The sequence below is a fragment of the Lepidochelys kempii genome, chromosome 2, assembly GCF_965140285.1.
Source record: "Lepidochelys kempii isolate rLepKem1 chromosome 2, rLepKem1.hap1, whole genome shotgun sequence".
Lineage (NCBI taxonomy): Eukaryota > Metazoa > Chordata > Testudines > Cheloniidae > Lepidochelys > Lepidochelys kempii.
The window spans coordinates 195,103,655-195,119,897 of NC_136381.1; the positions used below are offsets into that span (position 1 = coordinate 195,103,655).

The 16,243-nt window shown below is 37.9% G+C and overlaps 1 protein-coding gene across 6 annotated transcripts in view; it reads right to left on the reverse strand.

The window, feature by feature from the left end:
* Positions 1-16,243, reverse strand: part of CNOT10 (CCR4-NOT transcription complex subunit 10) — a 73,479-nt gene that overhangs the window by 41,484 nt on the left and 15,752 nt on the right. For all 6 annotated transcript variants that reach the window (XR_012157496.2, XM_073333355.1, XM_073333352.1 and 3 more), the window contains exons 5-12: positions 14,801-14,946; positions 13,736-13,822; positions 12,838-12,921; positions 11,809-11,926; positions 10,080-10,229; positions 8,699-8,901; positions 3,655-3,776; positions 2,533-2,709 (exon numbers count right to left, since the gene is read on the reverse strand). Coding sequence is in view for 5 of the 6 variants with exons in the window: in XM_073333355.1 (XP_073189456.1) it covers positions 2,533-2,709; positions 3,655-3,776; positions 8,699-8,901; positions 10,080-10,229; positions 11,809-11,926; positions 12,838-12,921; positions 13,736-13,822; positions 14,801-14,946 (1,087 nt within the window). In the remaining variant the exon portion in view is untranslated. The remainder of the gene's footprint in view (positions 1-2,532; positions 2,710-3,654; positions 3,777-8,698; positions 8,902-10,079; positions 10,230-11,808; positions 11,927-12,837; positions 12,922-13,735; positions 13,823-14,800; positions 14,947-16,243) is intronic.

Consider the following 16,243-nt stretch of genomic DNA (forward strand, 5'->3'; position numbering starts at 1 on the left):
GGCAATACTTCAAGCACTGGTATCATTAACAATTCCAATTTTGGGGGGAGGCAGTGACAACCTTTTACCAACAAAAGAAAAAAAAAAAAACACCAACACTACCTTATGCAGCTTTAAGCTATTTTTAGAATTCTATAGGAGAAACGACTAAATCTGGTAGATGCAGATTATGTTGGGTTTGTATTAAAAGGAAGGAAGCTATCTCTAACTTAGGGGAAGGACAGGAAGAGGCCCAGTATAATTTGAAATTTTTAGCAATGTATGGTCCAATTAGAGGAATTCTTTATCATAAATATATATATATATACACACACACCCACAAACCACACCAAGAATCCACTTATTTTTCAGTTAGTAATATTCTAATGTGAAACCTGAAATATACACATATATTTGGACAATTCAAGACGTACTTCTCTCTCAAAACTTGTATTTTCACCATTTCTTTTTCTTGAAGACAAATTTTGAAAGCTTTCCTTCCATCTTTGGCAGCAAACACTAATTTCTGCACTGGCAAACGTGGAACTGCAGTTTACAATAAGCTGAAAAACAGCTTCCTTCTGAGGTGGGGAAAGACTACACTTGCATTTCGGCAGAAAAAACAACACAATTTGGATACGACAGACCAAGTTTTTGGTTTGGATTTTTTTTTATTTTCGCCCACTTCACAAACAGTGAGAAATTTTTCACCCAAGTCTAGTAGTACTGCTTCATCTCTGCTTACCACAAGCACTACCTCATACATGTATAGATGAATGACGTTATTCCAGTGCAAACTTCAGACCAAACATCAAGAGAAGTATAGAAGTAAAAGAAACCTTACCTAAAGTTGTAGAACACACACACAAAACCACCCCCTTTTCACCAGGGGAATGTCTGTTACAAGGGCCAGCGTGTACAATATTTTCAGGAGAATGTCACCATCTTGGTTCTTCTATTGTCCCTACCCCCTACCTCCAAACAGACAAGGTTCCTAGCTGAGAGGAATGGATGAAAATCCTTTCAGAACTTGGCAGCATGAATTCAGGAAGAGAATACTTAGTTATTGGACTTTTGGGGGGCAACAATGTTCCTTGGGAGGTATAGTGAAAATGTTAGTTATAGAAGCCTATGCTTTTGAAATCATATGACAGTAAGAAATCCTCTTCTACAATGCACATTTTCTCTTCCTCACTCCTGTTAAGGAAAAGGGACACACTAGGAACGATTCACTAAGAAAAATCACAAGTTGTGGACTGTGATCATGAAGGATTTCTAAGGAAAGATGGTGGGGAAAAAATACTCCCAATAGCAAGAAAAAAGAAAATGAAAAGAAGTTTCCTTTAAATACCCGACATAGACTGAATTCCTTAACTGTTAAAGGGATAAATGGGGTTTCTGCACTTTCAGTACTGTATATTGGAACTTGGGTATAACAAAATGCAACTTTCTATTATTTTTCTTAAACGAACTAAGGCCTCCAGTATTACCTGTTTTTTTCCCCCAAAGCTGGTGTTCTAAACATTTTCTCCGAGGACTGTGTCCATGAAAGTGAAGGACTCACCGGCATTACACCAGGCACAGTGGAGGCAGGAACCAAGAAAAGTTCTCTACATAATTTTGTTAATGCTCTTCTCCAACACCCCTGATTTTATATGGAAATCCAACCTCCATCCCCCACCTCAGAAATAAGCATAATATCGCATACAGCACCCAAGAGTGATTTGTCTATGTACCAAATCAGAGGCCAGGGCAGTTGTTTAGAACTGAAGTATAAGACACTAAGGGCTTGTCTACACTTAAAATGCTACAACAGCATAGCTGCCTCTGCTGCAGCTGTGCTGCTGTAGTGTGCCAGTGGAGAGTCTCTGCAGTGATGGAAGGGGTTCTGTAGTTAGTTGCTCTAGTGAGTGTCTACACTGAAGCACTTCAGTGCCACAGCGGCACTGTTAGTTTGTAGTTAGTCATCACTGTAGTTAGTCCACCTCCCTGAGAGGTGGTAGCTAGGTCGACAAACTCTCCCATTGACCTAGTGCTCTTTACACTGGGGGTTAGGTCAGCATAGCTACACCTGTCACCAGTGTGAATTTTTCACACCCCCGAGAGACGTAGCTATTCTAATGTGAGTGTTCAGCATAGACCAGTCCTGAGCATTACAGAAGTATGTGCACCCCCGAGGTAACTGGGAAAACAAAAACCACCGTCAACACATTTAGTAGTTGTAAAACGTAAGTAAAAAGACAGTGAAAACATTCGTAAAAATCAATTTAAATTGCTGAAGGGTAGTTTTTGTTTCGTTTTGAAAGAAAATAAGTAAGTGTTTGATGGTGGAAGTCCAATCACTAATTTTAACTCAGGTTTGCTTAGCAGTACTTAAAACTGCTACCAGTGTAACAGAATGACTTTGCATGTGTTTGAGATCACCTTTTACGTTTTCTATTTTTCTGCCTGTCAAACTACAGGACAGGCAATAGGTACAGAAATCTCACTCAGATGCTGTGGATGAAAAAAAAAAGTTTTTTAAATAACTGAAATATCTACTATTGTATTTACCTGCATGCTTCACTGCTTTCATTGTTCTCTGCGTTTCCTCCCAACTGGTTATTAGTTTTAGATCCATTTTCCTGCTTTGGCTCCTGCTGATCTTCCGGCAGCAACAGCAAGGCATTTCTTAGACAAATCGCTGCAAACTCCATACTGGCTACAGGGATAGCCGAGGACTGCCCATCACTTGAAAGATGGAGGTTAACTAGTAACTATACTAATATTATTGCTACTTCATTCACAAAATATAATGCTCTAGAAAAAGTGAGTTCAGGACGACTTTGTCCTATGGACCAGTGGAAGACTAATTTCATGCTTTAATAAGTTACATTTAAATATTTACTTTATGCACTCAACAAAATGATTATATCCTAATTTAGAGCTCCATCCATGGAAGTCCCATATATTCCAACAGGAACTCCCTAAATAGAGTGCTGGTAAAATCAGATCCTTTGGATACAAAATCCTGGGGCACTTTTTCTTTTTTGTTTGTACACTTCGGCTTGTAGAGAACTAAACACAGCATCAGTGCACATACAAGAAAACAAGATGTGCAGGAACAACAGAATATGTGCACACATTATGTTGTGAAGCCTGAAGACAAAGCTAATACATTCTACCACTTAGAAGTACAGGGAATTCACATATAATCTTACTTCAAGTGTTATGGCTCTTACAAGATGAGATACTTTAGCTAACAAATAATAAAACTTTGTACATCTTATCTATTAAGCTACTCTACGCTACTTTCTAGGATAGGGTTTTTGTGATAATTTCCCTTTCTATAAACAATTTAACATGCAACTAGGTGGAAAACATGAATTCTAGACAGAGATTAAATTAGGAAATGGCCAACCAAAATTTGAGCTTCATTAAACACATAAATAAGCCTTCTGTTGCCCATCCAACACTAGACACCCACTAAGACCCCAAGCCTGTAAACATTTCAACACATGAGTAACTTTAACCATATGTGTAGTCCCATATAAATCAATGGGAATATTCACATGAATAAAGTTATTCACGTTTAAAGACAGGGAAGTTTACCAGAAAAAAATATTCTAAAACAGCCATACACCCTTTACAGAGATGAGTAGAAAGTAACAGAGTACAGAAATATTGCATACTTACTTATAAACAACATTCTGTATTGACTGTGAGGCAAGGACTATTTTACGGTGATAGCCTTGACCTACAATAGATTGTACAATTCCTTTTTTGCTTGGAAGACCTTTAGTTTCTTGTTCTGATGTCTAAAAGAAGAAGGATTGAAAATATCAGTGTGGCTGAACAGGTGATCTTCTTGACATAAAAGCTGCAGGGCTGAGAAAACAGAACATTACACGTACATTACTGAACCCAGCTAACCTGCATTGATTTGGAATTCGCCTGGAGATGGTAGAACACCCCAGAAAGTTTTACTGTCGTCCAAATATCATGAAGGATAAGGAACTTTTAATTTGTCCTCACAATGCAGTTTTACTATACCCCAACTAACTTGAAGCTTCAGGAATTATTTTTGATAATTTGTTCAATAGTCTATTGACCTAGTCTTTCCTGTTATATAAAAAAAAAAAAAAAAAAAAAAGACAATGAACCAAGTCATTTTCAAAAATAGTCAAATTTAGAATTGCTAGGACATTAAAATTTTTTACATAATATGAAGCTAAATAATCTAAACTACCAATATTTATATTCTGACCTCACCCTCACCCTATTTTTTTCATTTGTTGTCCCCCATATTCAATAGATGCATGGGTCCAGTGGTTCTTCTCCCTGAACTCAGGCCTTTAGTTTTGGGTGGGCCTACAGCCACCCATCCCAAGTACTTCAAATAGTACAAACTTTCCAACTTCTGCAACAAACAAAGGTGGGGTCTTACAGACACGTCTCTTTCGCTACACAACCCTAATGTATCCCAGATCAGGTCTATCCTGTGCCCTGAATGAGGCAGGGATCCTGGGCAAAATTTAGGATATCATCGTGTAATTAAAGACTGTATTATAACATATATGCACAAGGGATCTGAATTAAGATTCCACAGACAATCTCAATCCTCACCATTTTGTAACTTTTGAGTGTTTGACTTTGCAACCTTAACTTTATGTAGTTTTTTGTATGTTTAATTTCCCAGGTATTAAAAAAACCAAAAAACCCAAAACCCAGAAAGTCCATCATGTGAAAGCATCTTGATGTTTCAGGGGTCATCAAGAAGATGTGACATATGCTTTTGCAGTGCGTTTCACAAGTATTTGCTGACAGCAGAGGAACGTCAAGACTCAGCAACCTTGGGTTCAATTCCAGGTTCGGGGGGAGGGGAGAGAAGTGTGCTCTTCTAGGTACAGACCCTTCACTTCCTGATCCCCTCAAGCCAGACTCCTTCTACCTGTGTCCCCTCTGACCTGTCCCTGTGTCAGTCGCATACAAGTTTCTTCCCCAAACCCAGTTTCTAATCCCAGTTCCAGTCCTAGTCTCCTCCTTTCCATGTCCAAATCCCAATCTTTCTCTCCATGTCCCCTGTAAAATCTAAGGCTCCCAGTGCCAGTCTTCCTTCCCAAGCTCCTTTTCCCTAGTCTCCTTGCCCAGCCAGTGCCAGTATCTTCTCCCTTCCAGCTCTTGTCCCCTCTGCATTTCAGTCAAGCTGCTGCTCCTGCTTCACACTGCCTGGTCACCAGCAGGGGAAATATTGAGAGCACAAGAGAGTCTCCCTGCTTAATTCCAGTGCCTAGTGCCACAGCAGCCAGAAGCAGCAACTGCAGGGAAAGTCGAGGTCAGCCTCTGCAATCCCAGGCTGGAGTATGCTCAGTGCAGACAGAATCTGGAAAATTTGGCTGCCACATACTAACAATATTTTTATGGAGCATTTGCTAGCAGATTTTTTTCAGTCTTATACTTTGGCCAAATTTGGGAAGACTTCCATGGGAAAAGCAAAAGCCACATCCCTGACACGAATGCAACTCCCCTGGCCAAATTTCAAGACCGGGCTCCAAAGCAGGCATTACAGCTTTTCAACAAAATGGTTGTAAGATTTTTAACATAGGCAAAAGGACATTTTCCCTTAAACAGCTGAACCATTTTTGCTGAAAGTTTCAAAAAGATTCATTGTGAGGTAGACACCCAGCATGGACAATTTCAGCCTACACAGTTTAAGTCTGGCAAAGTTATATGCCAAACAAAGTCTTCTACTGAGAAGAGCCAGGAAATCCCAATTATAGCAGCAGTTACCAGCTCCATCTATGATAAAATAAAAGTACGTTTCTAGCCCTCAACAATTGTGAAGAAAAGCATGAAAACGTGATCCAACGCAATGACATCTGCCTGAGCTTCCAGAGAGCATAAAGCAGTAGCTTTAACAGATATGAACTGCCCCTGTATCTCAATGGGGTGTTAACTCCCAATCTCGGCAAACATCCCCCCACCAAACTTGACATCATCCCAACATGGGTCTGTGTAGCAGAAGGAGAATAATGCAGTGGGCTTAGCCCACCCACTAAAATAAATACTACAGGTTCTGGAGAAAGAACTGGGGGCCCTCCTACTGCCACCCTTGCTTTTCTTGGAGAAAGCTGCGGGAGACCATCCCGTGGGCTGCTGGTGCACTCCAGGAGAAGAGAAGAGGATCCGCTGCCCCTGCCTCTCTGAGAACGGAAGGCCCTGCTGCTACCATTTCAAGTGGGATGCAAGGCCACAGCACAGGGGCAGAGCCATGTCCCATGATGTGGTGTGCATAGAATCAGGGCCAGATTAAGGCAGGCCATGGACCTGAGAATTTCTTGTGACATCACTGTTATTAAATATTTCTTTCATGGTAATGTCCAAGTCCTGTATCAGGATTAGGGCCCCACTGGGCTAGGAGCTTTACAGTCTGATGTAAATATGGTCCCAATCCCAAAAGTCTTACAATCCAAAGGCAGAAACATAAAATGTGGGGGAGAGGCACCATACATAACATTTTCTATATTTGTAAGCCTCGCTATTAAGTACTGGCTGGTTTCTTGTAGGCAACATGAGACAAGCAGGTCTTGAGAGGGAATTAAAGGAGGAAAGAGAGTAGAGCAGGGGTTCTCAAACTGGGGGTCGTAAGGTTATTGCATGGGGGGGTCCTGAGCAGTCAAACTCCACCCCCAAACCCTGCTTCGCCTCCAGCATTTATAATAAATGTTAAACATAAAAGTAGTGTTTTTAATTTATAAAGGGGGTCACATTCAGAGGCTTGCTGTGTAAAATGGGTCACAAGTACAAAAGTTTGAAAATCACTGGAGTAGAGGAACCTTACAGAACAATTCAAGGATAGCATTGGTGAAAACATGAAAGTGTTTGTAGGAGCAAATACATGAGCAGAAGTGCATGCAATAAAGAGAACAAAACTACATAAAAACAGGGATGGGAAGAATTGTGTAAGCCACTGAAAGTCAAAAAGAACAAGAAATTTCAACTTGATACTGTGAGAGAAGAGTTTCCAGTGGAGGGATTCAAAGAGAGGAGGATGGGATCAGAACGAAGAGCAGAGATGATGCATTTTTGTACAGACTGGATAGAGTGGCCCAGATTTCAGAGAAGCCAGAGAGAAAAAGGGTGCAATAATCAAGATAGGAAATTATGAAAGCCTGCAGTTAGTTTTGGATGTGTGAAAAGAAAGGAAAAAGGTCATATACCAGGATTCTACATACACCACTGTATGGCTTGTTGCTTATATCCTGTTTAGATTCCTATCACATGCAGTCCATACCCCTACTTTGAGAAAATATTTATATTAGATAGGACTTGTTTTTTGTTTATCCTAAGGGATACAAACCAACCCTCATGAACCAGAACCAGGACAAATGCCAACCACTAAATGACACTGGTCAGAATTCTGCCCACCTTCTTTTAAAGCACCTAGTACTGGTTACTATCAGAGACAGGGCATTGGACTAGAGGGACTGACACAGTAAGACAATTTGTAGGATTTAGATACCAGCATATTCAGCAGTAAACAAATACAGGTCACAAGAAGCCAGCTAACACATGTGTGTGCAAATGTAACAATATACTTGCACTCAAATCATACATCTTGGCATATGGATGTGGGATGCGTGGAGTGGGAATTTCCACTGAGACTGGGAGAAGGGAGTGGGAGAGAAGAGAAAGAAACCCACCCCACTGCCACAGAGCAGCAGCAGTTATACTGTAACTGCTAGCAACGGTCTGCATGGATATTTATGCTCCCATAAGAGAACTGGCCAGCAGTTCCACTTAATCTTACTACTTCCCATCCCCAAAACTCCTTGCACTGAGAGCCCCAGCAGAGCAGAACTCCACAGGACAGAGAAGGATGTACAGCCCATGCAAGACTTTTAAATCCTGTGATTCTCCTTTTCACAGTACAACTACCCCACAGTACAACTAGTTCTACTGGGTCAAGGAACAATATGGCCTGAAGAGGGAGTAAAATTTTGCTATCAGTGTGAAAGCACAATGGGAAGGTTAGGTCCCATTAAGTACCTAAGAACAGTGGGGTGAATGAGACGGCATGATAAGGCAAGTCTGAGTTTTCACCATGGAGAAGTAGCATGTTGTATCTTATTAACGGGTGAAGCCACACTGCAAACTACCGCTGACTCATTCCTTATCTTTATTTTTAGCCCCAAAATAAAGTCAGTACAAAATCAAATCTAAGCCATGCAGAGACTTGGGAGACAACTCTGCTTCAGAGCATGTTAAAAATGTTTACCAAGTATTGTAATGAGTTAAATATGGTCTAAATGCATTAATGTCATATAAATTTGCCAGGAGAAAGCATCTTTCACTAGTCTCATATACAAAGCCTATAACTTTAGTGAGGAATTGTCCTAACATCCACTTACATATTTTCCTGTTATCCCTTACTAATATTCTAAAATAGCTACCACGACATTTTTTGACCATACGACAAGTGAGTTAACCTCCAGACCTTAATTTCCGCTTCTATAAAATGGAGATAGTGCTTATCCACCTTTGTAAAGCAGGTAGATATCTTCATATTAAAATAATTTGATATAAATTCACAATAGTATATTATTTGCGTAACTAAATATTGAAGAAGCAGGCCTGTAACATGTACAGTAGAACTCAAGGAATATTTCTTCTTTTCAAAAGGATACTGGTTTTTAGAAGTGGTGTGTGATCAGATGGCTTCTGAAGCAGACTTACTTACCCCCTTGTTGGCAGCAATGCAGCATTCTGCTAGTCTCAGCCAGAGGCGTGGGTTTGAGTGGTAAACTTGGACAGCTTCTATCAAGCATTCAAAAGCAGCTAGGGGTCTCCCAATATGTAAAAGCTGAATTCCACAGTTGTATAGCAATTCATACCGTTTATTAGTCAACAACGTACACATAGGTCTCCCTGAAAATTTCTTGCCTGTGAGAGAGGTTAGATAATATTGGGTATCCAGTTTAAGAGGGCAGAAATGAAAGAATACTGCTGGAAAAATAATTGCATCATATAAACATTCACTAATTTCCCTCTGTAAATAAATTCCTCCCACCTTAGAGTTGACCTCAGAACAAAAAAAATGCACCTTAGTCAGAGTATAGACTGTTTTAATCTTATTAACTAACTATGCTGATTACTCAATATATTAGATATGAAATATCATACAACTCCAAAGTCATCTAAATGCCCTTGGCTTCTTCATTATTCTCAATTTTTATAAAATTTGTAACAAATTAGTTCCACTTTTTAAAAGTGCCTGTTTTACTATTTTAATATCATCATAAACAGCCTCTCCCTTTTTATTGACATTATGGTCTATACCACCATAATACACACTTATAAGAATTAACAAGCTACACTGAGAACTAGTTGTCAAATTGGTAAAGTGTGGATTTAACATAAAATGAAATATGACTTGATGCAAGATTTCTGGTTGGAAAAAAAAAAAAAAAAAAAAAAAAACTCATAATAACAGACTGAGTTACAATTAAGCGATACAGTATCATGAATCATTTAAAATCAGGCTTTTTTTAAAAAAAACAAAAAAACTTTGATTTTATCAAAGTCAGCGTCAGATAAACATAATGAAATCAGACTAATTGTAGGTGAAAATTCACACAAACCTGGACAGTTCACTAACAAAAAAGGTTGAGAAGTTTGTATTTAAGACAAAACACAGTTAAAATGATTTTAAGGCAGCAAATGAGAGAGACTTTCAAACCTTGATGACTCAATCCAAGTCAGCAAGATCATGAGTAATGGTTTTAATGATGTACAATAGGGCAGGAAAACTGTGTTTATTTCAGACCCTCTTGACTGACAATCAAATAGCGTAAACAAATGTAGAAATAATTACCAAAGCTTCCAACATGCTGAAGCAAGCAAGAAAATGACACACCTTTCATCATCTATTTCTGACAGCAGGCAGCTATATTTTGAAATCAAGTACACTCAAAACTCCCTTCCTTCTTACCCTGTCCCTTGTGGATCACTGAATGGTAATTACTAAAAAAAGTAGTACTAATATAAGCTCTCCAGTAACAATTTATTTGAATCAAAACACTCACTTCACCACCACGCTTTGTGTCTGTTACAGGTCTTACCTGGGTCTGTGCTACCTGTTCCTAGTTGTGCACATGCATTATCATTTTCCTGCAGGGCCTTTTTAAAGTAGAAGATTCCCAAATTGTGCTTTCCCATAGCAAAATGAATGCAGCCGAGATTGTTCCAAAACATGCACCTTAAGCATTCACCTGAGAAAACAGCAAAATATAATCAGAAATCAAAACATTTTTATAGCTCAGGACATTATTGTACATTCTTAGCAAGATACTCCTGTGAAGAGCTAAACTAAACATAGTATGATATGATCGATTATGAAGACCAATGAGACAATAAATTAATCACCTACTACTTCTGTGTACCATTTTACTTCCTTTGAACACACAACATTATTTAAATTGATAAGTGGTAAGGGGTTTGGTGAGCTTCTCATGCATCATGTTCTTGAACAGCAGGGAATAAAACCACTGTGGCAGATTTCAATTTACAGCACATTAATCTGAAAGTTCTCTTAGTACTTCATGTGTAAACACTTGCAGTTTTCTGACATATGGCTCCTGTAAGAAGGAAATTCTTACATGACATTATCTGCTCAATGTTTAATAAAATAAGCAAATACACTAATCCAACTATACAAGCAGAAGAGAAATGAGGGCTTCTCAGATTGAGACTGCACATACATGGTGTTCAGATAATATTGACAATTTAACTTTTGACCTATTTACTTATAAAGGCAGTTTCACAAGGTTACCACTAATAAAAAATAACTTAGTTTCTAAATTAAGCAACTTCATATTTATTTAATTGCATCTATTCAAGTAATCAGAGAACTGTGATATTTCCAGGGCAGATTCCATGACTATTATTCATGTAGCTGCTATTTCTCCAGCAATACCTGCTAGATGAAGAAACACCCTTGTGGTGGCAAGAGGTTTCACAGAGCATATTAAGAAGTGTTGCAAAAAAACACGGCGAATGAAACTTTATGGAAGAAAGGGCATTTAATAGCTATATTATTTAAAACACAGAAATGTCTTTTCTTGCATTAAACCCATTTTTATCATTTGTATGAACTGGGTTTTCCAAGGTTTTAAGTTACCAATGTTGGCTAAAAGACCATTTTTATGCCTTCCATCTCACTTGAAAGAAGATATAAATATTTACAAGTAGTTTAAGCTCCACAAGATTTGAGCCAACCGCAAACACTCAATGCAAACTTTGAATTCACCCTGCAGCTAGCACCGTGTCTCATAACGTCTCTTCTGGGCGCAGCATAGAACCTCACACTCACCTTCCATTATGCTTCTAGTTTCTACTGGTCCAAACATAGGCATTCCAAAAAAAAACAAAAAAACAATAAAACAAAATTAAAAAAATTTAAAAAAAAAAACCTCACCTCTTCATGTGACAATACTCCTAAATATCTGCTAGGCTGGATTAGAGTTTTGTTTTAAACAGACACAAAAACAATTAGGGGCTGGGAGGAAAAGGATATGGAAAATGAGCTAAGGAAGATAAAGAAACATGGTATTTAAGGCCCCAGTGTTGTAAGCACTTACACACATGCTTAACTTGAACGCTTGTGAGTAGTCTTACTGAACTCAATGAGAATTAAAACGTTGGAAAATCCAGTTCATACAAAATAAAAAAGAACTGGGTTTTATGCACCAAAAAATGTCTTTTAAAACTGAACTCAATGAGACTACTTGTGTGTAAAGATAAGCATGTGTGTAAGTGATTGCACAATCAGAGTTTTATGCTTTATTTTACCTGTTTTCATGAATCCTGGATGTTCAGCAATGTTTGAGCTGTTTAACAGTTTTACTGCTTTCCGATAATTCCCCCTCAAATACTCAAAATTGCTCTTAAGAAAGAGAGAAGGAGCAGACTGTGAAGAAAACAAAAATTATTTATCAATTGCTTTAGGAGATCTACTGTTATTGATAAACTGCAATAGTCACACAGTTTGACAATTGTTGCTATTTTAAAACAGAAGTGTTTATTTTAATGCAGCAAAACTTGTTCCTCAGATATATAGTTAATATTTTTCTCTTCCTAGAACTCTCATAGCTATCAATGACAATTCACCTTGACTTCTAACTAAATGTTTTTTGTAACTGCTTTAAAAAAAAAAAATTGAAAAATACCACACATACATACAAACTGTTCTGTAACATTCTTATTTTCTTCACATGGAAAGAATGCACTAGAATGCATCTTCTTCCAGCTCTGCAAAAGTGAATTATATTGGACATACTGCTTCTAACAAAATGAAAGGATCTGAAAAACTTCAACTGAAGCAACAGATTTTAGTACCCCCAAATTCTTATTATTGATCAACTATGGAGTAGTTTAATCCTATCAATGAACAGGAAAACTTATTCTAGTCAGTGAATAAAGTTCTTTGCATCAACTGGAGATTAGACTTCCATAACTTTTCTAGAGAAATTTACATTCTGTTGGGAGTCGCTTACTCTTTGATTAAGGTTATTATAATCCATGCTTTAGAGTTTGTTTATATAGTGCTTCATTTTTTAAACTTTTATATCTTAAATTAACAAAAACCCTGAGCGTGATTTTCTGAGCACATAAATAGCCAATCCAAATAATAATTCCATAATAATGAGTTGCAATTATACAAAAGTAAATTATAAACAAGACTAATGCCAAAGCTCTTCTTATTTCAGACACTTCCCCATAGTCTCAAACTTTAGAACAGAAATAAAGTCAAACGAGTTTAGTTTTAGGACAGAGAATTGACCTAGACTGCAAACAGACTATGCTTTAAAAAAAGCTTACATTTCCAGCTGTATTCATAACAGACTTAATCTCCCTTTTGCATGCTTTTAGAGACTTCATCTGGATATAGGCTCTCACTTTATACTGTTAAATTAAAAAAAAATTCATTAGTATAATTTTAAAAATTAACATTTTAAAACAGTTTAGTAAATTATGCAGTTTGATGTTATCTGTAAGATGCAACATGCCTAAGTTTACTACACAATATTGTACTTTTATACATTAAGAAAAGCTATTTAAAAACTGTCTAAAAATAAAACTCCTCTTCAGAATATAAAGAGAAAATTTAATTACAGGCTTCTAACAAAATAACTCCTACAGAATCCTGTAAAATGGATTGTAAAAGAGATTCAGTATGATGGTTGAGTAACAAGTTTCAAAACTTAAACATCAGCCCTTAGTTAAAAAATCTCAGTGATACAATTTTTTGTTACTATTGTGATAAGTAACTTCTATAACAAAGATCAGAGAAAAATATTTTTCAGTTTTCTTTTTATTCATTTAATAGTCCTCTGGGGCAGCTCCTCAGCTGGTGTAAACTGTCATAATTCCACTATTACGGTATAAGCGGTCATAGCTCTACTGATTTCAATGGAGATACAACAATTAACACCATTTGAAGTTCTGCCCCTTTGTTCTTTAGTCAGCTTTCCTCACTTGTGTAGATTTTACAGAAACAGGGGAGAAATTAAAATACAGACACTGGGGGTGGAGGGGTTGTTTTACAAATAGTCAAGGAATTCAGGAGCAGGTGTAGTATCCGAAACTACTTTTAAACTAATTTTAAAGACTAACTAGATTGACAGTATGCAATACCTCTTTTTAATAAAGATAAATGAGATCATCAATTTTAAATTGCATATAAATATCTAATTCTGGACACCAAAAAGTTTCCTACCTGATGTATCTTAGATTTTGCAGCTTCTATTAAAGCTCCACTTTCAGCTCTATGATTAGATGACTCCTTATTTGTGTTATTACCTGTCTGAACACAAATTAAAAGGAGAAAATATTATTTCATCTTTAATCCAGTGTACAGGTTTATTTTTCTTAGGTCTAATATCAGAGGGGAAAATCAATGTCCACTGAAGAAAACACAGTCATATTTAAATCTACATCCAAGAACAAACACACCAGATTATAGAGAATGAAGGTCCATGTTCACACAAGAATGTCTGCTAATATCATCACATCCTGTTCTGGCACTTAGGTGGTTTTTAAGAGTTCACTAACACATAAGGAAGCCAAGGACATTTTATCTATACATCCTTAGGTTCTGCAAATGACATTTTCATGTCAAGTCACCTTCTATTGTCCTTTAGACTCTTCAGTAAAGTTAGTGTACACTTAAGATAGACAACAATAGATTCCTTTAACAGAACAAAGAAGTGTTCTATATTCAGTTAGATCCCTGTCTAGCCTACTTCTTACTCCAAAAAGGGTACTTCTTAGTAGCAGAATTTCAGTGCCAACTAAAGCATATTTCACCCCAACTAGCAACACATGAACGTGTCTCATATACTCAAGGACGCCTCCGATATCTCAACCAGCAGAGGCAATTCTTCTCTGACCTACTAGTTACTTCCCTGGCTCAGGGTCAAAGGAACTGCAGTCCAAAGCAAGAGCTTCTTGGTTACAGCTTAAAGTTGTCAGCCAGGGAGACAAAGTGGGAATATTTGACCTTAAAGACTGTACCCGTCCCACTAATGCAAAATCTGACAATAGGAAACACCTCTCAATCTTTTGGGATGCAGGAGAATATATATACACATGCCAAATGTAATTAAACAGAGTTACAAAGTGACCAGTGGCAGTCTAAGATTAAAACCATGCTAACATAGTTTTTAAAATTTAAACTATTTGAAAAAGCTATTGGCTATTTTTGGATTAGCCCAAAGCATATTGCCATGAATACACCCAATAGTAGTTGTTTTTTAAATAAGGTCCTCTGAAACATACTCACCTCATTATTTTTTCCATTTTTGTTATTGTTGCCCTGAGAAATCATTTTTTCCAAAACGGAAAGCAGATGCAAGGCTTTCTCAGCCTGGTAAGTTAGCAGATACAAGTCTACAAGCAGGAAGCACACAGCCTGGGCAAACTTCTCTTCTACATCAGACAAAGAAAGGAGAAAGAAATATTATATTTTTAATATGTAGCCCCCACTAATCCATAACTGGGAAAACACCCATAGCCATAAAGCACTGTCATAAAGTGTTCTAAAATTAATTTGAATGCACTATATACGGTGATCCTGATGAACAAACCTACAAACACTGAAAATGTTGACCTGTCAACATTAAAATACCGTATATACTCATTCATTAGCCTGTTCGTTTGTAAGCAGACCTCCCCCCCACCCCAAGATGGATAGGTAAAAATAGTAAAAACCGTGTGACTCTTTCATATGCCAACCCTATATTTCAGGGGTTGGCACACTTTGGCTCCCAGCCTGTCAGGGTAAGCCACTGGCGGGTCGGGATGTGTTGTTTACCTGGAGTGTTCACAGGCACGGAGCCCCTCAGCTCCCAGTGGCCGCAGTTTGCTGCTCCCATTGGCTGGAAATGGCGAACCACGGCCATAGGGAACTGAGGGGCTCCGTGCCTGTGAACGCTCCAGGTAAACAAAACGACAATGTATTAGATAGATATTCAATTCAATGATTTCATAGAGTTTAAAATCACCAAATTTTAGTGTAGACCCATTTATAAGCCGACCCCTGCTCTTTGATGCGTCACTTTACCAAAAATATTTGGCTTATGAACAAGCCTATACAGTATATAAAATTGAGACAATTAAACATTTCCTCTTAAAAAAAAAAAAAATTTATTCTGAAAGTTGGTCTAACTGGTAAGCACTGGAGAACCAATCCCCTAAAGGGATCAACGTGGGCAGACCTATATGGCTACATGGAATCCCATCAAAGGTCAGTAGAACTCTACACAAGGCTAAGTGTCTCTGCATAGATGCCTTTGAGACTGAACCCTAAGTTCATGTACGATATCATTCACCAGTATGATAATTGGCATATAAAAAATTGACAATGTGTTGTTCCTTCGGTTGCTCTCACTTAATGGATTTACTGACAACGACCCACCCCCACACACAAGCATGCATCAGCAAACAACCTTAACACTTCTGTAGCTCAGCAAGGTTTCTGAATCCTATCAGGCAAGCACCATTCCACTACACAGAGAGCCACTGTTTACAGTTATGGGGGACTTAATTTTCAAAGGTGAGTGCATACAGTTACATACAAGTTATCCCACAGTTGCCAACTTCCATGCAGTAAATAAGCACCCAGACTTTCACAATAAGCCAAAAATCAAGGTGATCCCATTTCAAAACAAGCCAATTCCTAAGAACCCCAACACTCTATGTGACTAGATCCCGCCGGTGTGCAGTC